We start from the raw sequence: 26,492 nt of genomic DNA on the forward strand, positions 1-26,492 counted from the left end.
ATAAAAATGTATAATCTCACTTCAGCATGGATGGTGAAATGAACGATGCTTTAGCCACATAATGGAACTATGCCAATACTGTTGCATAGGCCAGATTTTGTTGCAATTAAAACACACACACACACAAAAACACACACCCTACCTCAGTGGATTGAAACAAAGATTTCTTTTTCCCTCATGCAAAATCCACTGCAGCTCCAGGGCAAGTATGGCTCCAAGGGACAGCTGGGCATCCTCATCCTCTACCAGCACGTACCTCCCTGACTGCTCGGGAAGAAACTGGTGGTTGAGCCTCCTGCCTGCGATTAAATGTTTCCGCCTGTACTTCATTGGCTAAAGCAAGTCACGTGCCCAGCCTCTCAGAGTTGGAGACTGGCAGTGCCAGTACACGTTTGGACAGCACAGAGCTAGTGTCCACTGCAACTTGCAGCAAATGAAAATGCTAACAGGGTGCACAATTTTCTGACATGGGCAAACTATCCATACTCTATCAGGTGGGGGGGGGGGAAGCAGGGCCCCATTAAAAACGTATTACTAAGTGTGTCTTACACATGTACACGTACATTCAAAAAACCCTGGAAATATATACAGCGTAAGTTTAATAGTGTTTTCTCTGCGCGGGTGGACTCAGGTTTTTAAAGATCCTTTTAAAATACTTTTGGTATTTTTATTTTCCTTTTTTTAACTCAAAGAGTTTTATTATATTTATAGTTGTACAGCCACCATCACAATGCAATTTTACATTTCCATCCCAAACCCTTCCTTTTCTTTTTATTATAATAAGCATATTATTTTGAAGATGAAAGAAAATAAAGCTTAGCTTAAAAAAAAAAAAATCCTCAAAAACCTGCCATCCTGATCTCTAAATCAACCTCTCATCAGTCAAGCCAAGGAATCAGTTCTCCTGGGTCAGAACCACCCTGTGTTTCTTTGTAAAACTGAGCTGTTGAGGTGGGGACCTAGGACGGGGATGATGGTGCCTCCATGTAGTTCAGTGCACTCAGGAGCCTGGAGGTCCTGAGCAATCTCACTCCAGGGCTTCACACACTTCAAAACATATGACACCTACTTCCTATATATAAAACACTCAACGCACACCAGCACATTGAGGCAGGCAGTATGAAGGCATGGGCTTTCAAGTCAGACAGACAGACAGACAGGAATAGGACCTACTTGGTTTTCTCACTTGTAAAAGGGAAAAATGATGCCTTGCAGAACTGTTGCCAGGTCTGAATCATACAATGCAGGCAGAGCATTAATCACTGTGGTAGCTATTATTGCTGTTCAATGTCCAGGGGAAACATAACAAAAGCTAAATTAGGCAACAGAGTAACAAGCAAGGAATATTTTATTGTACGCATGTTCTCAAAAAAAAAACCACAAAAATGGAACCCACAAATGAGAGCAAAGAACAGTTTTCTAGCTCTCTGGGATACGCAGGGCATCCTATCTTACAGAAACATAGCTAGTACAAGACAAAATGTACTAATCAACACTGCCCTTTGCTTCTCTGGTCAAAAAAGTCTATAGAGGAAAAACACTTTAAATTGTATTCTAATATAAATTTGTTGCACAATTAAACTTCAACTTACTCAAAGAGTTACTGTACAGTAAACTGCAGAAAATAGAGTAGGCATTCAATAATCCGCTCACAATTAACAATTAAGCAATAGACATGAATAAAATATAGCATGTATTACTTATTTGTTAAACCTCACATTTATAATGAGCAGATGATTTGTCATTAGTAGTGTCTGGTTTCTTACGTTTTAGGAGACACCAGATCCAGGAACAGAAGTTGGAAGTAAATTAATGAAAGTTGATTCTAGAAAACATCTCCTTGGGTCTGAGCCAATATGGTATTTCTTCCATACTTGGGCCAGTTTCAACAGTCTAAAAACGTAGGTATTAACAAACTGTATTCTTCAGGGGGAGAACAAAGAGACACCACTTTCTAGAGCAATATGTTTTGTTTACATCTCTAGGTAGTACGACAGAACTAGGACATAGCAAAACAGAGATTTATAATATAATGAATGATCTGTTTTAATCTAATACTATAAGGGTAGTCCTATCACTTGCACTAATAAAGAGCAATTTCGAAACATGTTTAAAATGAAGAATTGGCAAGTCCTGATCACATATACACTAGATTTAAACAGAAGGATCTTCTCTGACATTCTGTGCTTCGTGATCCCCAACCGCAACCTAGCATTGAGTATTCAGGAATGGAAAAACTGGTAAACCTTTCCTTGAAAAACTGTTTTAAGTGACCTGTAATGCAGGGAAAATAAGGCAATTAACTGGAAGTCTGGCTGTACTTTACATGCCTAGTTGGTAAAACTGTGAAAATAATTTTTGCCCCCTCTCTATAAAAAATATTACCCCATTTGCTACCCGGTGTGTGCTAGAGACAGACAAGCCTGCCACGTGTGTTTAAAAAAAAAAAAAAAAAAAAAAAAATGGTAACAGGCCCTGGGGGAGAGAAAATATATTGAAACATTCTCCTGTCCTTTTCTGGACACCCCACTCTAATTCTTTAAATATACACCTTTCTTCCTTGACTTATAGTAGCTTAACCCCTCAGGAGGCGCTGTGTCAGTCTTATGTTCTCTATGAAACACTGGGTTTTTCATTAAGAATTTTTTTAAAAAAGACGGAAAGCTACAGCAGAGTCTCGACAGCTGCCACACTTTGCTCAGTCAACCACAGACACCATAAAATCACATTTTACAGAAGTTAGAGGAGAGCAGAACCACGGTTCAGCAGTCTTCAACCTGGCAAGGAATAGATCATATCCTATTTTCCTTTCAGGACTTCATACAATCCCAGGATAGCACCTTTGTATGAGCTGATCCATTAACTAAACCAAAGCTAACATTCAACACTGCCGTTCAAGCTACCATCACTCAGTTTTTCCTCTGCACTGTGTCAGTAACACGCATCCTGCAAAGGGTACAGGAAGAGTTTGAAAGAAGACGTCATCTTCAGGTTACAGAACACAGACTATAAGGAGCAACAAAACCCCTCAGTCTCACTTCCGGAGGCAAGTCAACTGCTGCTGCAGGTGACTCTCGAGCATGATGTGCCTGACTTCCTTTCCTTATTTGTGCCACTCGGCCATTAAGACATCTTAGTTTAACGGCCTGTCTTAAACTGCTATTCAAAACATTGTAATTAACAGCTATTATTACAAACCATTTAGTCTCTTTAGTTATATCACACAGAATGATGCTGGCTTGATGTGACTCCCCCTCAAAGTGAAGCAGTTTTTTCAATAACCACTAGTAAGACTAACAAAAATACGGTTGATATCTATTTTCAAATCTGTCCTTAAAAAAAGTAGAACTCTCTCCACTCACTTCCACAGCCCCCAAGAAACAGATACATGTACTGGTGTTAAAAACGAACAAGCAAACATCAGAATATTAAAAGACAGGCTCCCCATTGCCTACCTGCTCCGCATTCTAGTACTAAGTGGCCAAGAACTTTTAAAATGCCATTTTGATGCAACAGATTTTGCTAATTGTCATGAAAGACATTTACAAGTTAGGAATTACTGTGCAGGACCCAGTAAACAATGACTCCTCTGGGTTACCGATTTCCTTCTACGAAACAGTAGTAAGTTACAACTAAAAGTCAGACTAGTTTAAAACGCTTTGGAGTAAAGAACTGAGCTGTCTATTAAATTGCCACAATGTCACGGGGGCTCATCTTGGAACTGCAAATAGACCGTGTGTCTTTCAGGAGGGCTGGGCTGTTCCATGGAACAGCCTCATCATTTCCCATCACAATCGTGCTGGTGGCTGGGTTTTCCATTAGTCATCACCAACTGCAATGAGAGAAAGTCAGGCGGCTGGCTGAGCCCTGTGATAACAGCACCATAGAGCACATGTGGGGGAGAAGGAAGCGCGTGGACTGCCTTGGTCATTAGCGCAGAAACTGCACAGTTCACTTAGTAACAACCGTGAAGGTTCGCCCCCTGGCACGCTGGCTGGGACGACAAACGACGGAAGTGAGCCACAGGCTAAGTGTGGCAAGTGACGGCACTACCTGGAGAGGAGCTTGTCGATGACTATGGGCACAGAATATTCACAGACTGCCAGCAGGCGGGCAGGATCTCTGGTCCTGGGTCCCACTGCACCCCCGAGAGAGAGAACCGGTCTGCCCCCCACTGCTGCTCTGACAGCAGAGAAGCACGGAGTGGGGGGCTGTGGGCCCAGCAAGTCTGTGGGAAAGTGTGTTTGTACTTGCAACTGCTTGAAGAAAGGCCTAGGCATTAACTCTTTTGTTCAGTATCTTTCCTCCGAAAGTCTCACGTGCTAAATTACCGTCTCGGTAACGCGTCAGCTCACCAATCGTGAGGATGTCTCGCTGGACTCACTCCACTCCTTGGGGACCCACGACGTCAGTCCCCACGGGTAGCTCCACAAACGCCCAAAAACACACCTTGACTTTTTTTTCTTTATAAAAATGTTGCTTTGTTTTTTTTTAGTGGCCGCTGTCCATTCACATGACAGCGACTGCGGAGCTACGGGGAAGCATCGCATGTGGTGAAGGCGGCTGCTGGGAAGGCGCAGACCCCGTCAGGCTCCCGGATCAATGTGGAGAGAAGCCGGTCGCCAGGCTGCAGCCCACCACGGGCGTCATGTCCCAAATCTGCAAGAGAGGGAGGAGGCCTGGAGCGGCAGCACTGGTCACGGGGTCCGACAGGAGGCATGGGCACGGAGACAGACTTCGCGAGCTGTGACACTTGCAAAGGGGTCAAAATAACTCATTCTCCTTTTACTACAAAACCTTCTCAAAGTAGAGAGTGCCTAAGCAACACAGTTGGCTAAAACATGAAAAAAGCTTATAAGCAGTACTTCTCTTGACCCTTGCAAATTAAATCATCGTAAATGTTTTACTATAAATTTAATTTTGTTTTTAATAAAGAGCCCACAGGGAAAAAAACTCATTTTTTTTTTTTTATCGTGAAATAAACTGCCTTAGTTTCACAACTCAGAGTGGTACGAAGTATAAAACACCCACTTTTAGTTTCTGTGTTAGTGACTCAGGGATTTAATGGAAAAACGCTTAGTTATTTCTTTCAAGTGGGAAGCCTTCTGCCCAGGAGGAAAGAAGCATTAGCAAGGGATGGAGTGACCAGAGAAAGGGGTCAGCTGAGGCCGGGCAGTGGGAGGGAGAACCCTGGGGCTGGCACAGCGTGGAGAGTGATGGAGGGGTGCCAGGCCCTCACCAATGCCACAGAGGGAGACGCCATGGGAATGAGCCACCGCTGAGGGCGCAGAAACTCACCACCACGCGGGGTTTCCAGCTGGCTATTGGCTAGCTGCTTATGAAAAGGGAAGGTGAGCCTGCCAACTGGAAAGCGAGACTGGACCAGCAATGCCTCACACACATTCACAGCACGACAGTGGAGCATCCTACAGCAAGGAGCTAACTGGGACAACGAGCGGGTTACCTTCACCACGCGGTCGGTCCCGCAGGTCACCATCAGGCCCCTAGCGACGTCCATGGACATGTGGGAGATGTTATGTTTTCCTTCATGAAAGGTTGCTAGAGAAGTCCGACTAACAGAGAGAAAATAGACCATTTAAAGTCACATGACCGTTTCCAGAGCTAAGGGATGAGGGGTTTTTTTGAGGAATATAAAGGAAATACTTATGGTAATAGTGTCAAAATTTGCTCCTAAAAAAGTGACTGCAGTTTTGAAATCTAAGTATAATTAAAGGATGACAGAGAGCATAAGTTGCTATACATACTACTATACATAAAAGAGATAACCAATAAGGACTTACTATATAGCTCAGGGAACTATACTCGATATTGTATAATAAGGGAAAGGATTCTGAAAAAAGAATATACATATTATATAACTGGTGATAAATCACTAGGCCATAAACCTGAAACTTGATATTGTAAATCAACTACTTCAATTTAAAACATTTTTTTAAAAAAGAAAGTGTAAGTTGCAAGACTGTTTTATAAAAGACTTTATAAAACTCTAGCAACTGATTTTTTTTTTTTTTTAGTGGAAAGGCTGATATACTTCTAGACCTAAGAACATGACCCTTTAACAGAGAAGAGGAACTACACTGCATGAGATCACAGGCTACAGGCTCCCCCAGGAACCCCTGGTGTCAGAAGCCACATCCCCCGGGTGGCGCTGGTGCTGCCCCTGCTCTGAAGCCTGCATCCCAGGCCCCAGCACCAGCTCGCAGACCAACACCAATGGTGCCGCACTCGCTTTCTCACTTGGGCCTCGGCAGGGTGTGCCAGTCTACTGCTTTCGAAGATGATTCAAAAAGAAACGAAAGATAACGCCGGTTCTGCCCTAATGGACCTGCCTGAGTCAGGCAGAAAGGGGGAGAGACAGATTTGTCTTACACGCGGTCATTTAAGAACAGATTTCAGGCGTTTGTGGAAGAGAGAACACAGGTCTCTAGAATTTCCCCACAAATAATTTCCATGCATGTGTGGGTAAAGGTCGCAGCCAGGATGCTTTTGGGAAGGCCAGTGCAGGTGTGGCATCCTTGTGCATGAGGCCTTGACCCTCACAGCATCCTGAGCGGCGTGGGCTCGGAACGTCACTCAACTGCCGGCCTGGTCTTAGCAGCATCAGTCCTCACAGTGTTTGGGTGAGACTTGAGTCTTAAACTCAGGGCAGAATTCTCTCTTTAGAAACTGTTCACAAAACTGAGAAGAGTGGGGAGAGATACTGCTGACCCTCTAACTACATGGGCCCTCTTACTCCAGATTTTTTTCTGACAGTAAATACCAAGATGCTACATGATCCGCAGTTGGTTGAATCCTCGGATGTGGAGCAACCGCGAAAGGGAAGGGCCAACTCTCTAAATTAAACCCAGATTTTCAACTGAGAGGAGGGTGGTGCCCCAACCCCCTAATCGTTTAAAGGCCTTCTGTGTACCCTATGCCACTTCGCAGGTTCTCCCACTGCGGAAGACAAAGGTAAGCAAAGACTCACTCCTCGTCCTTGATGGAGTCGTAGCAAGAATCACACACGCGGACCTGGAACTCGAAGCCCATGACAGGGTAGCTGGAGCGCTTGCTGCTGCACTTCCCACAGACAGCCTGCCCGCACTTCCTGCAGTGATGCTGGGGGGAGCGGCGAGGGAAAGGGAGAGCTTACCTTCTGCTTCAATCCACGTGGTCTCGCTTCAGAGTAGGGGAGTGGGGTTGGGACATGCGCCTTGAATTATAATCACCCCCAAGTTAATGTGTCAATTAACACACATAAGGCAGACGATTTCAACACCTGTCAGGGATTTCCAAATGTCCCCGCCTTGTTGGTGGCCAAATACTGCTTTTGATTTATTCATATAATCTATCCAGATGACAACAGACAATACTAAAACCAGGCTCGAGCTAATTTAGGAGTCTCCAATGGCTAGAGACTACAGGAAGGAAAAATTTATTCCTGTAAGAGAGAAAAGGTTTTTGGGTTTGGTTTTGTTTTGTTTTTTGTCTTGTCTTTTTCTAGGGGCACACCCACGGCATATGGAGGTTCCCAGGCTAGGGGTCCAATCGGACCTATAGTTACTGGTCTACGCCAGAGCCAGAGCAACGCAGGATCCAAGCCGAGTCTGCAACGTACACCACAGCTCAAGGCAACACCAGATCCTTAACCCACTGAGCAAGGCAAGGGATCGAACCCACAACCTCATGGTTCCTAGTCGGGTTCATTAACCACTAAGCCACGATGGGAACTCCAAGAAAAGTTCTGAAATAAAGTTTTACATGTAATCTGCCCTCATTAAGAAATAAATATCCATAATTATGTTTTGCTATTTTATTCTTTCAAATCGTGATTCTGCAAATAAGCTTCAAAAACATTCCAAAATAGTCCAGTTTTTATTACTACCTGTGACATACACTTTTTCTGTTAACCACTGTAAGCTTTGTGACCTCCTTACTTCTATTAGTTGTTAACCCCTAAGATTAAAATTCATTGTTCACGTTTCCTTCAGAAGTAGGGATGGCTTCACCCATCAGTTACCAACACACATGCATTGAGAGAACTAGGCTAAGGATAGAATTTAGGTGCTATTTCCAAGCATTAGAAAGTTATGAATGCTAAAATAATTCCTTCATGGCCTGCCAGTCTCATATCTGACCTGCTGTAGAACAGCTTTGTAAGTAAAATCAAAGAAAGTTTATTGACACACACACAACTTTTGGCCAATCCCTCAGGGAAGTACAAGGAATAAAATCAGCATTATTTTCTACTTACCTGCACAAATTCATATTCAATCTGAGTGAGTGGCTACCTCCATGGCTGTTGCAGAAATATGTTTTTTTTGCAGAACTTTAGTATTATATGAATACCTAGTGATCAGTGCGTCTTTCAAAGCTTTGACTATTTGGGGCATGCATCTTTAATTAATTAAAAAAAATAAAAAACAGTTCATACTTGAAACATGCTTAATAGAAATGCTCCAGGTACACATACATAGAATAATTTAGGAACAATCTAAATTTCTTCTGTGTCAGAGTATTGCAGGAAGGGCTAACCTGTTACTTTTTATCTGTTTGGGAAAGCATAAGGCTTAGACACCCCCCCCGCCCCCGAGTTCATTCTAATTTTGTGCTGGGCTAGGATAAACACTGACTTTGAACAAGTGACAGCTCTGGACACAAAGCTCTGTCATCTATTTACAAACAGGCTCTCAGGGGACTCTGTGCATCTCTGCTTTTCCAGTGCAGGTCAAGCGATGGCACAGCTTGGTGACAGCCTCACCACTGTGACCACAGGAAAAGGTCTTACTCATTATCAGTCACACAGTGATGGCGATACCACAGATGTAGGAATTAACAGTATTTACAGAGAAAAGTGTGATTCCAAACAAAAGAACAGATTTATCACACAAATAACAAGATACATGATTAAGAAAGGATGATGCAAAGTTGGCCACTCACCTGTCTCAACCCCAGTGTCTTCGTGTCCCACATCTGCTTTATATTCCAGAAAAAGGGCTGCTCACACTTCTGACAAGAATCACTTTCTAACCACTGAGGAGCCTGGAGGGAAAAATTCAAACCCAACATCAGAGCATCTGCCTGTTTACAGTGAGTTTTCAGGTATTAATACAACAATTCTAGACCTTCTTGGGGTTATCCTTTTTTTTTTTTTAATTCGTCAATATATTAGAGCTGTTGTCATATCCAATATTATGTTTGTGTTTTGAGTAATCTTTACCATTTAAGCAATGTTTACAGGATTGCTCAGGAGGGAGTAATCTGATTTGCATTATGAACTCTCTTTTTTTTTTCTTTTCTTTAGGGTTCTACCTGCAGCATATGGAAGTTTCCGGGCTAGGGGTTCAATCGGAGCTGCAGCTCCTGGCATACGCCGCAGCCACAGCAACATCAGATCCAAGCCACATGTGCAACTTGCACCACAGCTGGTGGCAATGCTGGATCCTTAACTTACTGAGCGAGGCCAGGGATTGAACTCAAATCCTCATGGATACGAGTCAGGTTCTTAACCCACTGAGCGACAACAGGAGCTCTGCATTATGAATGCTTATGAGTTGTCTTTACTTCTTTCTCTCTCTCTTTTTTCGCCTGGCACCATTTTTTTTTTTTTTTTATTAGCTTCTCAACCACCATCTGGCAAGAAAACATTCTAGAATAACGTCATTAAAAATGGCTCTGATAAAGCACAGTCACTGCTACATATCATAAAGCAGGTACAAGATATGTCACATTCTCAGAGGTATGAAACAGTACTGTCCTACGTCTATAATACTAGAGGATATACTTAAAAAGGGATTATTCGAGACTTGATTCTACTTTTCCAGCAGAGAGCCCAAAGGATGCTTATGACACAGCTCTGTACAGAAATGCATCTTCTTAGATAGAATTTCCTTTCTTTAGTGGCACAGCTCTAGGTACTCACTGCTCTTCATGAACATCAGCTAAAAACCGTTTTAAAAATAAACAAAAACCCACCATTGGATGCGTACAAAGATGACTCTGTAGAGGCAAGCAAGGCTCAGGTAACCTAACTAGTATTTGCCCAGCTCTGTTGTTTCTGAATCTTTCTTTTTTTAATGCCAAACTTGTTTGATACGTATATCAGTTGAGTAAAAAACCCTTTCTTGCAGAATCCGGTGAACGATGAGCACTTGGAAAGGCCTGTAGGGTCACGAGGTGACCAACAGGAGTTGTTCTGGGTGGGCATCCTGTCAGATAGACTTGCCACCCACCACGTTTCCAGCTATTGGGAGTGGGTCCCTCCCTCCCTCCCTGCGCTCGCAGAGCAGCCTGGAGCACCCTATGCTAGCAGTGTTCTTTCCACACATTAATTCTTTTTATTTATTTATTTATTTTGTCTTTTGTCCTTTTAGGGCCACACCCGTGGCATATGGAGGTACCCAGGCTAGGGGTCTAATCAGAGCTGCTGGCCTACACCACAGCCACAGCAACACCAGATTCAAGGTGCATCTTCGACCTACACCACAGCTCACGGCAACGCCGGACCCTTAACCCACTGAGCGAGGCCAGGACTCGAACCCACAACCTTGTGGTTCCTAGTCGGATTCGTTTCCAATGCACCATGACAGGAAGTCCCTCTGCATGTTACTTCTTGATACACATCACTTCCTCCCAACCCCCTTAACTACCCTATGAGTTATTCATTGACCTTTTCATCTTTAAACATGTTCAGCCTGTCACAGGGTAGGTTCTCAATGAATTTTTGTTGAAACAGGGCAATTAGGACTCAAAATTATTTTATTGAGAACTTGAAAAACATTTCTTTTGTTTGTTTGTTTGTTTTTTGTCTTTTTGCTATTTCTTGGGCTGCTCCCGCGGCATATGGAGGTTCCCAGGCTAGGGGTCGAATCGGAGCTGTAGCTGCCCGCCTACGCCAGAGCCACAGCAACGCGGGATCCGAGCCGCGTCTGCAACCTACACCACAGCTCACGGCAACGACGGATCGTTAACCCACTGAGCAAGGGCAGGGACCGAACCCGCAACCTCATGGTTCCTAGTCGGATTCATTAACCACTGCGCCACGACGGGAACTTGAAAAAACATTTCTCTAAGAAAAACATTACAAATTGTACTGCATTACAAGATGAATCTGTTAAACGCCTATCTAACCTCAATTACTTTTCATCATATGCACGCAATAAAAATAGAAAATACTTATTTCCATCAAATTAAACCAAAGATTATAAAGTTAGAAATAATCTTGTTTTGATCTTGAAAGCTAACACCTGAGAAAAATTTATCTGATAAGAGGAAACAGTGATGGGAGAATCATGGAAACCCAATGACAATGACCCTTATAAAATATGCAATGAAGGCGGACAGCTTTACAGAGATTCCAAAGGGGACTTCTGGTGGTTTAAAGAATGAGTGTCCCTTTTTTTTTTTTTTTTTTTGGTTCCTATTGCATCAAAACCTCTGGCTTTCCTATTTCTTCTTATATATATGGTATTAGAAATATGTCCATATAGACAGCCCCCACAATGGCCTTTCTTTTGAGGGTGGGTTAAGGTGCTCGCCAAGAGGATGGAGTGGCCTGAGACAGAGGAGCGCTTTCTTTAAGTAACTGGGGCCACACTGGAAATGGGAAGGGACGACAGAAAGGCTAGAGAGACGTGTGCCCACGTGAGGAGGAGTACTCCTCGATGCAGAGTTACTCCTTTGCTTCTGTGAGTGAGGGAGAGAGAAGGTGGTTTGAGAACCCTGCCTGTGAACAAGGTCCCCGAAGGAGAAATGATGACCCAGTGACACGGCTGCCCACAGTGTGGGGACGTTTACTCGCGGGGGAAGGAGAGCAGGCACCACTGCTTAGTCTTATGCTTGAGACACACGCCAGTCTAACTCCTGCAACACCACACACATGGGGGACAGGCAGGTGGAACAAAAGAGCACAGAAACCTTTTCAAAATGGTATACACCGAACAAGACTGTGAGGGTGCAGTTCCTGCTGTGGTGCAGTGGGTTAGGAATCCGACTGCAGCGGCCTGGGTGACCGCAGAGGTGTGGGTTTTATCCCCAGCCCAGCACAATGGGTTACAGGATCTGGTGGTGCTGCAGCTGTGGCTCAGATTCAGTCCCTGGCCCGGGAACTTCCAAATGCTATGGGTGTGGCCATTTAGAAAAAAAAAAAAAAAAAAGATGTGAGAACTAAATAATATTTGCAAAGTACTTTGCATAGTGCCTGGAATACAGCAAGTGCCAAATAAGTCCAGCAGCGTGCCAAGGGTTTTACAGGCCTTGTTTTGCTTAATTTTTTAATACCACCCTAGGAGACACAGAGCAACATTCTCTGAATTTTACAGGCAAAGAAACTGGCTCAGATCCTGAAGCCACTGTCCATGGTGGGTCAGCAGGTGGACCTCCCAGGAGACACAAGAGTCCAGCTCACATCCCTGCACTTGTCCACTGCGCTCCATAAAGCCTCTGGCCATGGTCCTATTCATTTCAACATGGGAGGGTCTCCCGACGGGCCTGGAGTATGACAACCAATGAGACTGAGCTCCGGTCTAAGGGAGCATAACCCTGTCTAAGGGTTAGGAAAAACTCCTTGTGCTGAGCTGGACGGAGAGGGGCACAAGAAAAAAAAAATATGCTGAAAATAATCTGAGATAACAAACTAAAGCACAAACTCAGAAATAAACAGACTTTCCTGGAACATATTTTAACATAAGGAAGAGCCTCACCTTTGTTTCTTTTAATAGGATTAAGTGTTATGCTCCATAAGCTATTAAAAACCATCCTTTTAAATGCTTATTCTCCAAGGAGAAAAAGTTTTCTTTTATGCTGGGAACAAAAGAGCAAAAGAGAACACTGGTCAAGTACTCCAGTTCACTCTCTCTTCTACATCTTGTTCCATCTGCACAACCTGGACAATGACGATATAACAAGAATAACCCCAAATGTACTGCTGCTGCTAATGGTACACTAACGTATAAAACAGTATCCACTCTGTGATCCAGTAGCTTCGAATAAAGTTCTCACTTCCAAAGGATTCATCCTAATCATTGTTACTGGCTCGTTTATTTTTTATGCCTACTTCCAAAAGGAGTCCCTCTGATTACAATCTGTCAGGGAGGCAGATCTGCAAGATCCAAACTTGCCAGTGTGGTGGCCAACAGCCACTGTGGGCTGGAAATGCTCTGGTCAGTGTTTCCAGGTGACTGAGAAAGAAATTCCAGGCACGCACTGTGGGGCGGGAAAATCTAGGATCAACCCTCTACACGTGTCCCTAGGGAAGAGCTACAACTTCACAAAGCCCTAACACAAGAGTCAGAATCTACAGACAGATCAGAGGCTTCCTACTTTTGCATGAATACTTACTCAGCTGGTTTTAAAAACTAAAAACGAAGCATCTTTTTGACACTAATTTTTTTTCCCACCAATACTGCCAACCACTGAGACAGATAAGCTAGCAGGGGCAAAACGTGTTACCCAGCCGGTGTGCACAGGATTTGGGGTAATCGTCCCTAAGTCACCAAAAGGAAAAGGGTGGCCCCCACAGGAAGCACCCTGAATGACCAGACTGTCTCTTCTTTCCCTAGAGATACAAATAAAGTCCACTCTCACATCACCTCGAAGGTGAGGACTTTTTACTTCTTCTAAAAGAACTTACAAAGTATGAGAACAGTGGATTGAAATCCAAGTGGTGAAGCCTCTGCAAGAGCCACTAGTAGCTTCGGGCCCAGTGGTGTCCTTCCTCACAATCCAGGGAACACAAACTCTCTCCAAGCTTCCTGACCTTTCAGAAGAAGACTGAGAGCAACAGGCCAAAAGTCCAGGAAAGAGGACGGTGCACTAGCTGCTGCTGTTGCATATAACTAGCAGTTGATAAATACAAGATGCAGTGCAAATAAATCTTTGCAAAGAAAGTGACATATTCTGTAATACTGAACCAATGCTACATATGTTTAATAACAAATTTCTCTAAGCCTTACCAAAAGATTTTTAGAAAATTCAAAAAGAGAAATTAACCAGTAGACATGCAATCAAGATTTGCTCTATGTGACCTATCTTACAAAGTCACTAAAAAACTAGCATCAGTACTTCTCCAGATTATGGACTGAACTTTATTATTTATAGGGTAATCTAATTCCTTCATTAGATTACAAGCTTCTTGCAGGCAAGAACATTTGGTAATCCATAAAGTCTGGAAGTGAGTTATTGTCACTTTTTTTTTTTTTAATAGACTGAACCCTTTGATTAGATCCCCTAGGGTATGCTAAAGATGCAACTTTATTCAATGAGAATCAGACCCACAAGTAATCCGATGCAACACAGAGCAGGGGTTGCAGGGGATGCAGGAGTTGTACCGATTGGTGGGAATGCTGCATTCACACCTGGCATCCCACGCAGTGGTGAGCAGCATGCTGGCCCAAGCATTATATAAAAGACAGCACGTGGAACACATCACGCGATGTCACACAACACAGTATGTACTGCAATGTAGTATCATTTGAAAGGCACATTTGGGAGTTCCCGTCGTGGCTCAGTGGTTAACGAATCTGACTAGGAACCATGAGATTGTGGGTTTGATCCCTGTACTCACTCAGTGGGTTAAGGATCCAGCGTTGCCGTGAGCTGTGGTGTAGGTCGAAGACATGGCTCAGATCTGGTGTTGCTGTGGCTGTGGTATAGGCCAGCAGCTGCAGCTCTGATTCGACCCCTAGCCTGGGAACTTCCATATGCCACCGGTGCGGCCCTAAAAAGCAAAAAAAATAAAATAATTTTAAGTTTCCAGATTCTATCGCCACCCTTCAGGTGCTCGTTAAATGTTTCTGAAGTTAAACTATATGTCTTTAACACCCCCACATACTCTAAAACCTTCTCTGGAATCAACTCCCCTGTATACATCACAGGTTGGAGACACTACTTGGAAAAGACAGATAACAACACCTGCACTGGCAGAGACGAGAATGGAAATTGTCTGACGACATCTCTAAAAAGCCTTGAGAATGTATATACCCTTGACCCACAGGGTCTATTTCCAAAAATTTGTCTGAAATAACTAAACAATCACAAAATGACAAGGTCAGAAATGTCTGCTGCAGCACTATTTAAAATAGAAAAAAGGAGAGACTGTTTAGACAGAGTGTCTGAAGAGCTGGAAGAGACTTCAGAAGTCATCTCATTCAACGATTTCACTTTATGGAAGAAGGAGGAGGAGTTCCCATCATGGCACAGTGGAAACAAATCTGACTAGGAACCATGAGGTTGCAGGTTCAATCCCTGGCCTTGCTCAGTGGGTTAAGGATCTGGCATTGCTGTGAGATGTGGTGTAGGTCGCAGACGTGGCTCAGACCCCAAGTTGCTGTGGCTGTGGGGTAGGCTGGCAGCTGTAGCTCCGACTGGACTCCTACCTAGCCTGGGAACCTCCATATGCCACAAAAAGCAAAAAAAAAAAAAAAAAAAAAAAAAGGAAGAGACTCAGGGAAATTCAGAACTCAGGTATCCTGAAAAGAAGACTATGTGACATGGATGCAGTGGAAAATAAAAGAGAAAAGAAGTATATTGTCTCAGCTACCTCCCTGGTGCGTCTCAGGGATCCCAGGATAGGTGTGCCTGGGGCCCCCCTCAGAGCGCCTCCACGCAGGGCACTCCTTGGACGCACTGGAGACCGTCTCCAGTGTCATCGCCACGTACTTCTCTGTGAAAATCAGCCGACACACTACGCAGTCTGTGTGTGCTGCCTGTCACTGTGGAAATTCCCCAGAGAGTAGAGAATGCAGTGCAACGTGACACACAGGACACCCTCAGACAGTAACCAGTAAGCACAGCAGTGAGGACCCGGGACTGCCTGCCCCGCCACTGGCATCTCCAGGGAACAGGTGGAAAACGGAGAGGCACGTCTGAGGGTCTCTCCAGGTCCGTGTGCCTTGCTCGCTCTCTCTCTCACCTCCTCTCTGCTAACGTCCATGTTCCACACCGCGATTCCGCCGTCCGAGGAACAGGAGACCAGCTGCCTCGTGAGCTGAAGGTAACACAGCGACTGCACCCTGTCACTGCAAAGAGCACAAACACCAGTCACGTGTCTCAATGAGGGCAACACAGAAACTGTCTTTGTGCTGATTCCCTGCAATCAGCAACTGGCATGTCATCGCTGATTATTCGGTACAGTAACGGGGACCCCAGTATAAACTTCAATTGGCATTCTACAACTCACTAGACGGAAAAAGAGTTTCTAAGAAGTAAATACCACTGCTTTCAAATCAGCCATTAAGAACTGCGGGTCAGAGATGACATGATGACTGTGCTTTTCCAGACCGATCACCCTTCCTTCCCGGGTGGCACAAGACTGTTTCTGAACCAGGAGGTGAATCCTACAGGAGGGCTAACCCCCTGACTGGAACAAAATCCGTAAGAGCAAGTAATCAAACACTGTGGAGATGACTGGTGCACGTGCGCAGGTGCACACACGCGCACGCACACACACACACACACACACACACACACACACACACACACGGATGGGGAGAAGCCCTGCATGCGTGTCAGCGACGCCCCTGGACGCCCTGCAGGCCTGTGTGGAGACGCTTTCCTTGGCTACTTTTCCACCCGATTCAGCTGACAGCTGACAGCACAGTCTAGTCGCCACCAAGGAGAAAAGGGTTCCCTGTCCTTCCAAAGCCTGAGTACCAAAACATCATAGCTTCTTCTGTGGTTCAAGTCCTCACCTGTGCTCTCTAACCCAAGTCTGCCTGAAGGAGATGTTTCAGGGGCATGACTCCCTGGGAGAAAAAGGTGGGAAGTGGAATTCCCACATGGCTCAGTGGTTAACGAATCCGACTAGGAACCATGAGGTTGCAGGTTCGATCCCTGGCCTCGCTCAGTCGGTTGAGGATCTGGCGTTGCCGGGAGCTGTGGTGTAGGTCGCAGACGTGGCTCGGATCCCGCGTTGCTGTAGCTGTGGTGTAGGCCGGCAGCTACAGCTCGGATTAGACTCCTAGCCTGGGAACCTCCACATGCCGAGGGAGCGGCCCTAGAAAAGGCAAAAAGACAAAAAAAAAAGGTGGGAAGTGCTCTCTGGTCTGAGCAGAAAGAAAACCCTGGCCTCCATTTTTGCTAGAGCGCACCTGACACTCACGCAGGACTAACAGAGAAGCGGTGAGAGGGAGACTGCACGAGCCCCCACACACGGCCAGCTTAGAAGGTGGGGCTTGGAGGAAGGAGCCTCACGATACGAAAGGCTTCCCCGCCACCTCGCCCTGCCTCGGATTCTTTCCCCACCCACGCCAACAGCCACGCACTGATGTCCCTGGAGCAAGAGCGTGCGGCCTTTCCTTCCTCCGATGTCCCACATGATGATGCTGTTGTCAGAGGCTCCCGAGAAGAGCAACCGCTGAATGGGCTCCCACCAGAGGCAGGCGATGCCACCTAGGAGGGAGAGAGGGCGCTTGACGTCACTCTCCAGCAGGGTACACACACACCTTTGAGAAGAGAAGAGGCAACCAGGACCAGGTGAGTCTTTAAGTTGAAACCTGTCTTCGTTGTGCAAAGAGGGGCTCCACCCGTTACCACGAGTCCCAGAGAAGACACGGCTCATCCAGGACCCCCAGCTCCCAGACTAGGATTTTCAGTGGTACATCAAACTACTCTGAACATAAACATGCTTAAAAATGATCTTCTTCATCTGTACCTAAATGTTTTTAAATAGCTATCTATGAGGTGAGAAAAAGCTTTTGAAGAAAAAAAAAATAGCTACTACTATTTAATGAGAAAAGACAGTGAAATTTTTCTGTGGTTATCGTATGCAAGATAAAAATCTAGATTATTCCAGGGCTCTGGGACCTTGTAAGTGTTTTATCCCAGAATGCCTATGTTTAAGAAAATTAAGTCTCAGGGAAAAAAAAAAAAAAAAAAAAAGACCTGTAGGTGTACCACACACAATTATGCCAAGAATTTAGGTTAAAAATGCAAACCCTATTTTTTACACTCTATTTTGGCTAAACGAGCAAATTTGATACCCTTGGGAAAATCTTTCTACAGATTTCTCTTTCAACAGATCTATTCATTGTTCCACTGATTGCTACTTGCCTAAAAAAAAAAAAAAAGAAAGAAAAAAGAAAATTGAACCAGTCACACAAGCTAATAATATTTTTGGTGGATATACAGAAAATAAAGCCATAGTCAAAAGCAAACAACAGAGACTAGTTTCTCACAGAAGCTTAACAAAAGTGAAGAAAGAAGTATTGTGCAAAACTGGCTTCAGGGATCAGTTCTGCAGAAACCCTGACCCTGTCTGATCATATGCCCCACGCACTTCAGCCAGAGGCCTAACAGCAGACAAGCAAGGTCTTTCTACAGGAGTCCTGCTAAGTAGTTATCAGTGCCCATTCTGTCCTTAGCAACTCGGGGACTACCTAAGAGCCTGGGGATCATGAGACCATTAGTCATAAACAGGAGGTGGTTTCTGCAGGGCCTGTGCTTTCCTGCCCAAATCTATTCTAACATATTGTCCTTCTGTCTCCCTTTACCTCTACAAGGTCCCTTGATCTGAAAGACTCAGTTTCACCTAAATGGGTCAGTTACAGAGGACATTTAATTGGTTAGACTTAAAAACACTATTGTGGGGAGTCCTTTTCATGGCTCGGTGGTTAACGAACCCAACTAGGATCCACGAGGATGCAGATTCGATCTCTGGCCTCACTCAGTGGGTCAGCGATCTGGTATTGCCGTGAGCTGTGGTGTAGGTCAGAGACTCGGCTTGGATGCCGTGTTGCTGTGGCTGTGGTGCAGACTGGCAGCTGCAGCGCTGATTCGACCCCTAGCCTGGGAATTTCCTCAGGCCATAGGTGTGGCCCTAAAAAGCAAAACAAACAAAAAAACCCACTATTTTCATAAATAAGACCTTTTTTTTTTTGTCTTTTTAGGGTTGCACCTGTGGCATATGGAGGTTCCCAGGGTAGGGAGTGAATTGGAGCTACAGCTGTGGGCCCACGTCACAACCACAGCAGTGCAGGATCCAATCCAAATCTACGACCTACACCACAGCTCACGGCAATGCCAGATCCTGAACCCACTGAGCAAAGCCAGGGATCAAACCCACAACCTCATGGTTCCTAGTCGGATTCGTTTCTGCTGTGCTATGATGGGAACTCCAACAAGACCACTATTAATTCCTTCAACAAACCTCCAATTCCTCAACCTGAACCAGATGGCCTCAGAGCTTCTCATTTGTTACTCAATATAGCCAACTGAGTTTTAAAACCTTTCTACGAAGCCCTGCCAATTCACCAACACTACAGAAATAATAAAATTCTACCCAGTTGTTCCTTTCCCTCGGCCCCTCCCAGGGGAAGTTTCCCACATAAGATACCAGCCCCAACATTTCTCCTACTTGTACTGACTTACCAAGTCTTGTTCGGTGTCCTAGAAAGTGGCAAATTTAAAACAGTAATAATAACATTCTTCCAAAGGTCTTAACATTTATAAGAAATTTTAACAGGTCTTCTGAAGATAATTTAAGAAGGTAAATAAAACAGAAAGTATTACCCACAATCTAGAAGGGATTCTGACAACAATGAAACTCAGCCCAACAGTTTGCCTTCACTTAGTTTCCACACTTTGAGATCTCTTTGAGACTTAAATCCCTTATCTGGCCGTTCAAGCTGAAATCTGACGGATTATAGACAGATCATTTGTGAAACCACAGAGCTGGGAATTAAATCTCGATGGCCAAATTAGGTGAAAAACAGCAGCGATTACACAGCCTACCTTCATGTCCTTTAAGGGTTGTAATAACTGAACAGGTGTTCTGTTCGAGCTTCAGCAAGGTGATCTGTCCAGAATAGTCACCAACAAAAGCATACTGAGTATCAAAATCATATCTGTGAAGAAGCAGTCAAGGATATTCAACACAATCCATCTCAAAGGGATGAAACAGAAAATGCACATTCTAAAGAGAATAAGCACGAACCTAAACGATGAGAAAAGCAATACCCAACTGAAAATCATACATGTAAATATTGAAGACAAACATGTTTTAAGCTAGAGTTATCAGGAAAATTAATATTCATTCATTCAACAAGAATTGACCAAGTCCCTGTTACTTACTATTCCAACCAATATCCTAGGAACCAGCAATAAAAAAGAGTTAATAAAGACAGACATGAAAACAAGTAATTAAAATGAAATTATAATAAAATACTCAAGGAGTTCCCGTCATAGCACAGCAGAAATGAATCCCACTAGGAACCATGAGGTTGCGGGTTCGGTCCCTGCCCTTGCTCAGTGGGTTAACGATCCGGCATTGCCGTGAGCTGTGGTGTAGGTCGCAAACTCAGCTCAGATCTGGCGTTGCTGTGGCTCTGGAGAAGGCCAGCAGCAACAACTCCGATTAGACCCCTTAGCCTGGGAACCTTCTTACGCCGTGGGTGCGGCCCTAAAAAGGCAAAAAAAGGAGTTCCTATTGTGGCGCAGTGGTTAACGAATCCGACTAGGAACCATGAGGTTGCGGGTTCGGTCCCTGCCCTTGCTCAGTGGGTTAAGGATCCGGTGCTGCCGTGAGCTGTGGTATGGGTCACAGACGCGGCTCGGATCCGGCGTTGCTGTGGCTCTGGCATAGGCCGGCAGCTACAGCTCTGATTAGACCCCTGGCCTGGGAACCTCCATATGCTGCGGGAGTGGCCCAAGAAATGGCAAAAAGACAAAAAATAAATAAATAAATAATAAAAATAATAGTAAAAAGGCAAAAAAAAAATAATAACACTGAAAGCAGTAAGAAAGAATGGGAAGAAAATTGCTTCTTGTGAAACTTCTCTGGAAATAATGTGAAACTAACAGCAAATACGGACGTGAACCCATCTTTCTTTGCGGCCTCGATGATTTCACTTTAAGTGAAGAGGGTGGTTTACTTCAAATTGCTGTGGAGAGTTTAATCATCCAAAAGCAGTTACTTGGGGTAGCAGTAAATTTATGATTTAAAGATATATTAACTACCAGAAAGCATTCATCACTTTCTTGGTCATTTTACGGCTGGAGAAATTCTTGGCAAATCAACTCGCATACAAGGGTTAACTATTATTTCAATTCCAAGACAAGGACCGTAGGAGGGCCCTGATTATGTGATTCTATGCCCTTTTCTATCAACCCATATGAAAGCTTAATATACAACAGAAAAGCCTATTCAGCACACAACACATCTGAGTATTTTTCCCTTATTTGATCCTAAAGTGTATGAACTATTTCAAATATCTCATGATGTGCATTCGTTCACAGCAAACATGTTCAATAATGACTTTCAGTGGAAAAAAAGAATTGTACTACACCAAAGGTCAGCCCTGAAACAAGCCACGATGGGCATTTGCCTGCAGCTGACAGCTGTGATCCTGCCATCAACAGATACACAGCTACACACCCAGCCCCGAGCAAGAGAGTGCTACGTGAGACAAATACCACGTAGCAGCAGAAAAATCTCCAAATGGCAATTTCGTAACATTTTGGGGATCCCGAGGCACCTCTGGGAGTATTATAAGGATTATTAACTTTCTCTAAACACACAAAAGACTACAAAACTCCTTGTAGCCCACTTCTGAATTCCAGAGCCACCCACCCTTATTATACTCTCTTATAGGGTCTACAAATAACTAATTACTAGAAGATTTATTCCTTTTTTATTTATACAACAAAAACTCTTTTCTTTCACTTTGGAGAGGAAAAGAGTGAGGAGAGGGGTTTGCATTAACGAGGTTTAGGTTTTCCGAGATTTTGTATTAAAATACATATGTATAGCACTTCCCAGCAGAGAACGGCAAGTCATTTGATTATTTTGTCTTGTTTTGTTTTTTAGGGCCACACCTGTGGCGCATGGAAGTTCTTAGGCTAGGGGTCAAATCAGAGCTGCAGCTGCCAACCGTGCCACAGCCACAGCCACATCAGATCGGAGCCGCATCTGTGACCTACACCACAGCTCACGGCAACGTCGGATCCCCAACCCACTGAGAGAGGCCAGGGATCGAACCTGCATCGTCATGGATACTAGTCAGTTTCATAACCTGCTGAGCCACAACAGGAATTCTCTAATTATTTATTATATTTAATAAACCAATTTTATACCAAAGAAAAGTAGAGACGGAAAGTCTCGGATTTTATGTGAAACATTTAGGCATCACCCAGTCTTGGGATCCCAATTGGCAACCCATGATCAAGACAAGGAGGTAGGGGCAGGAGCTGGTCAGCCCTAGGAAGGATACTGTAAACACGAAGCCCAGGAAGTGAAGAAGTGCTTCCCGAGCATGTTTCCACTGCGGGTGCACATCCAGCTGACACACTTGTCGTGGCCAGTGCTGATCACCCACTCCGCAGCCAGGCTGAAGATAATCGCAGACACCCGGTTCTGATGAGCTGTGGGAACAGAAAGGGAACATCTGCGCCTTTTGGGAAGAAATGTCACCTCTGGCCTTCAGTGTCTAACGGGTGAGAAGTGAGCCCGCCCTGCCCTCCTCAACCTGGTCCGCCCGCAGACTCAGAGGCGAAGCAGTCCTATCCTGAAAACACCTGCACTCTGAACAAGTCTTCAGAGAACCTGCCTTCCCCCAACCCATAATCGCCCTGCCTGTGCCTCTCTACAGAGAGGACAACCAAAAGCTAGAAATCATTGAAGAGAAACTCTCAAGAGAGATTCAAATAACATATAAGAGAACCGATTAAACACACACACACGCACACACCCCACACTTGACTATCAGTGAGTTCCATATGGAAAGCAGCAATCTTTTCTTTCTTACATTTTCTTACAGTATGCAGAAGTTCCCAGGCCAGGGACTGAACCTACACCACAGCAGTGACCCAAGTCACGGCAGTGGCAATGCTGGATTCTTAACTCACTAAGCCACCAGGGAACTCCACAGCAATCTTTTCTTAACAGAAGTTTTCCTACTGTCTATAGCTTTAGTGTTTTGACCTTTTAGAAAACACTGGCACTATAAAAAGAGAAACTAAAATGTTCTGAAATTTAAAAATAATGTAAGCATTTTGTTTCTGGAATAATCTGTCTGTAACTTTTAATTATTTGTAAAATGAAGCATTTTGATTATTGGTAAAACAAAGTTCCGTATTCCAAAGTAATAGCTGAGAATGAGGAAGGTGGTTCCATGACCTAACTTCTGGAACATTTGTATTTTCAGGTCAATTTCAAGTCACACCAGGGCAGTAACCTATCTATTCCGCCATATATGACCATGCGTGCAACAAGTGTTTAATAAATGTCCACTCTGGTGAATGAGGGCAAAGGCTAAACAGAGCTCTCTCTCACCTTGTTCTCAACTGTTTAGGCAGGTTTAAAAAAAATGGAGGGACATTTTCTTATAAATTAATTAGGAAACACTACAACTCCCTGGGAATATAGGCAAATTCACCAACAGGTATTCATAAAATGCAACAAATGGCCAACATGAAATAAAGCTTAAATAACTGTAAAACTGAGAACTATTTTTACTATCAAACTGGCAATAAATAAGAGTTCCCATCATAGCTCAGTGGTAATGAATCCAACTAGTATCCATGAGGACTCAGGTTTGACCCCTGGCCTCAATCAGTGGGTTAGGCATCCGGTGTTGCCAGTGAGCAGTGATATAGGTCACAGATGCAGCTTGGATCTAGCGTGGCTGTGGCTGTGGCATAGGCTGACAGCTACAGCTCCAATTCAACCCCTAGCTTGGGACCCGCCATATGCCACAGGTGCAGCCCTAAAAAGATGAAAAAAAAAAAATGACAATAAACACATAAAAAGAGCAATGAAGACTTAATCAACAGGCACTCTCAACCATCACTCATTAAAAAATTTACACTATTGCTGGAAAGAACTGTGCAAAATAAATCTAGAGTATTAAAAAAAAGGTTTTAAAGTTTGGCCCAGGAGTTCCCGTCGTGGCTCAGTGGTTAATGAATCTGACCAGGAACCATGAGGTTGAGGGTTCAATTCCTGGCCTCGATCAGTGGGTTAAGGATCCGGCATTGCCGTGAGCCATGGTATAGGTCACAGGCGCAGCTCGGATCTGGTGTTGCTGTGGCTGTGGCGTAGAACAGCGGCTACAGCTCCGATTAGCCCCCTAGCCTGGGAACCTCCATATGCCGCAGGAGCAGCCCTAGAAAAGGCAAAAAGACAAAAAATAAATAAATAAAAATAAATAAATAAAGTTGGGCCCAGTTATTCCACTTTTAGGAATCTCTCTTAAACAGAAGTGATCAAAGTTACAGGATCAGAGTCAGAGTAAACATCAAGGACACACACACACACACACACACACACACACACACACGTATGTATAAACACATATAGAGAAATACACACACTCACTGATATACATACACACCATCATATATGTTAATATGTTATCAAAAAAATGGAAGCAGTAGACGTTTTCAAAAATAGAAGAATGGTTAAATTAAATCTGATACATGCACCCAACGGAACAGTATACAAAAGCTTAAATGTTAATAAGCAGGAAAAAGATCATAAATAAACTCTAAAGAGCTAACAGCCTCTCACATAACTGGGGGTAACAAAACTTCCAAAAGGTTAAAGTGGAAACCTAATTTTGAACAGAAGCCATGGTGTTCTAGTTTTGTGTGTGCACATCTATGTGTATATGTATACGAGTAAATATCACAATTACCTGGGTAGGTCTTGATAAAGTTCATTTTATTAAAATCTTCAGAAATATGAAATTCCTAAAAGCAAACACATGCAATAAGAAAAGAGTTATGGTTCTGGAGTTCCTGTCGTGGCGCAGTGGTTAACACATCTGACTAGGAACCATGAGGTTGCCGGTTTGATCCCTGGCCTTGCTCAGTGGGTTAAGGATCCAGCGTTGCCGTGAGCTGCGGTGTAGCTTGCAGATGTGGCTTGGATCCCCAGTTGCCGTGGCTCTGGTGTAGGCCAGCGGGATACAGCTCCAATTAGACCTCAGCCTGGGAACCTCCATATTCTGCGGGTGCGGCCCTAGAAAAGGCAAAAATACAAAACAAAAAAAAAAAAAAAAAAAAGGAAAAAAAAAAGAAAGAAAACAATTATGGTTTTAAAAACAACAGAAACTTAACTTTCAAAAGGAAGTAAAATCCAAAATTGGTCAACACCAGCCTTGAGACTAGTTACATCAGAACACTATGAATTGCTTCTTTCGTCAGAGCTGTCCGCAGGACACCATTTCTTTTGGCACCAGACAAATAAAGGAAGTGCTGCTGAGCAGCACAGCATTTTTGTCCAATTCTTCCTTTACAAATGAGTGCTCTGCATTTCCTCTTCCTCTAACTGCAAAGGAGCCACTCTGTTAACTGTGCTCCCTTGTCTTCACTAAAATTCCCTCAAGATGATACATATAAAGCAAAACTACAAAGATTCATTAACAGCAGTTCTCAGCCCCAGTGAAAATAAGGCATTGGGTATCTGAAGCAACACAAGGGGCAACATACAAACACACACACAAAAAGGTAAATTTAGAGACTGTGGATGGTTTTCTTTTTTTATATACACTTGTATTTTCCAAAATTTTTAGAGACTATGTAATACTTTATAACTAAGGAAAAAATTAAGGCGCTCCCACTGTGGTGCAACAGGATGGGCGGTGTCCATGGAGCGCTGGGATGCAGATTCAATCCCAGGCCTGGCACAGTGGGTTAAGGACCCCTCACTGCTGCAGCTGCCTGCTCTGGAAACTCCCTATGCCCTGGGGTGGCCACAAAAAAATTAGAAGTATATACTTCTTAATGAAAAAGTTAGCCTTAGTATGACAGAAGTTCCCGCTGTGGCTCATTACTAGTGGTTATGAACTCGTCTAGTATCCATGAGCATGAGGGTTTGATCCCTGGCCTCGCTCAGTGGTTAAGGATCCAGTATCGCCATGACCTGTGGTGTAGGTCACAGACGCGGCTCAGATCTGGTATTGCTGTGGCTGTGGTGTAGGCCGGCAGCTGCAGTTTGGGTTCAACCCCTAGCCTGGGAACCTCCATATGCCACAAGTGCAGCCCTAAAAAGAAAAAGAAAAAAAAAAAAAGCCTTAGCATGAAATCGAGAAGATAAAACTCTGAAGAAAAAGCATTAATTAAAATTTCTACTGATAAATGTTAAATTGATAAGTTCTTAAGGGTCTAGATAATGTGGACATCATGAATTATTGATTGGTCAGAATTAAAAGAGAAAACCTGCAAAGGAATTACCAACTCCTTGTTCTCCATCTTGGTTTTACAAAGTACAAAAATGTATCAGCATTTTACATACATTAATCTCTGTTGGGGCAAAAAAATCAATAGATCAATACTAACTAATGACAAATTGAATTGACACTGCCTCTTTCCACTGAAGAGCTGTAAGAGTTTTAATACGCTCTCCTACAACCGCAGAGCGTACCCCTGTACCAGGAGCTACAAGAAGAGGCCCTGTGGAAACAGCTGTGTGACCACTGCCACCACTAGAGAGGCTATTTGAGGCTAGCACTCATTGCTTCTTGTTATATCTGAGTATGCACATCACCATACTATTC

At 44.0% G+C, this 26,492-nt stretch overlaps 1 protein-coding gene across 1 annotated transcript in view; it reads right to left on the bottom strand.

The window, feature by feature from the left end:
• Positions 4,456-26,492, bottom strand: part of WDFY1 (WD repeat and FYVE domain containing 1) — a 46,046-nt gene continuing 24,009 nt past the window's right edge. Inside the window, 9 exon segments of the mRNA NM_001243647.1 lie at positions 4,456-4,659; positions 5,465-5,573; positions 6,989-7,119; positions 8,941-9,042; positions 15,911-16,016; positions 17,262-17,388; positions 19,729-19,841; positions 22,206-22,356; positions 24,630-24,684. Coding sequence (NP_001230576.1) covers positions 4,600-4,659; positions 5,465-5,573; positions 6,989-7,119; positions 8,941-9,042; positions 15,911-16,016; positions 17,262-17,388; positions 19,729-19,841; positions 22,206-22,356; positions 24,630-24,684 — 954 coding nt within the window. The 3' untranslated portion in view covers positions 4,456-4,599.

The sequence above is a fragment of the Sus scrofa genome, chromosome 15 (assembly GCF_000003025.6).
Source record: "Sus scrofa isolate TJ Tabasco breed Duroc chromosome 15, Sscrofa11.1, whole genome shotgun sequence".
In the NCBI taxonomy this organism is placed as follows: domain Eukaryota; kingdom Metazoa; phylum Chordata; class Mammalia; order Artiodactyla; family Suidae; genus Sus; species Sus scrofa.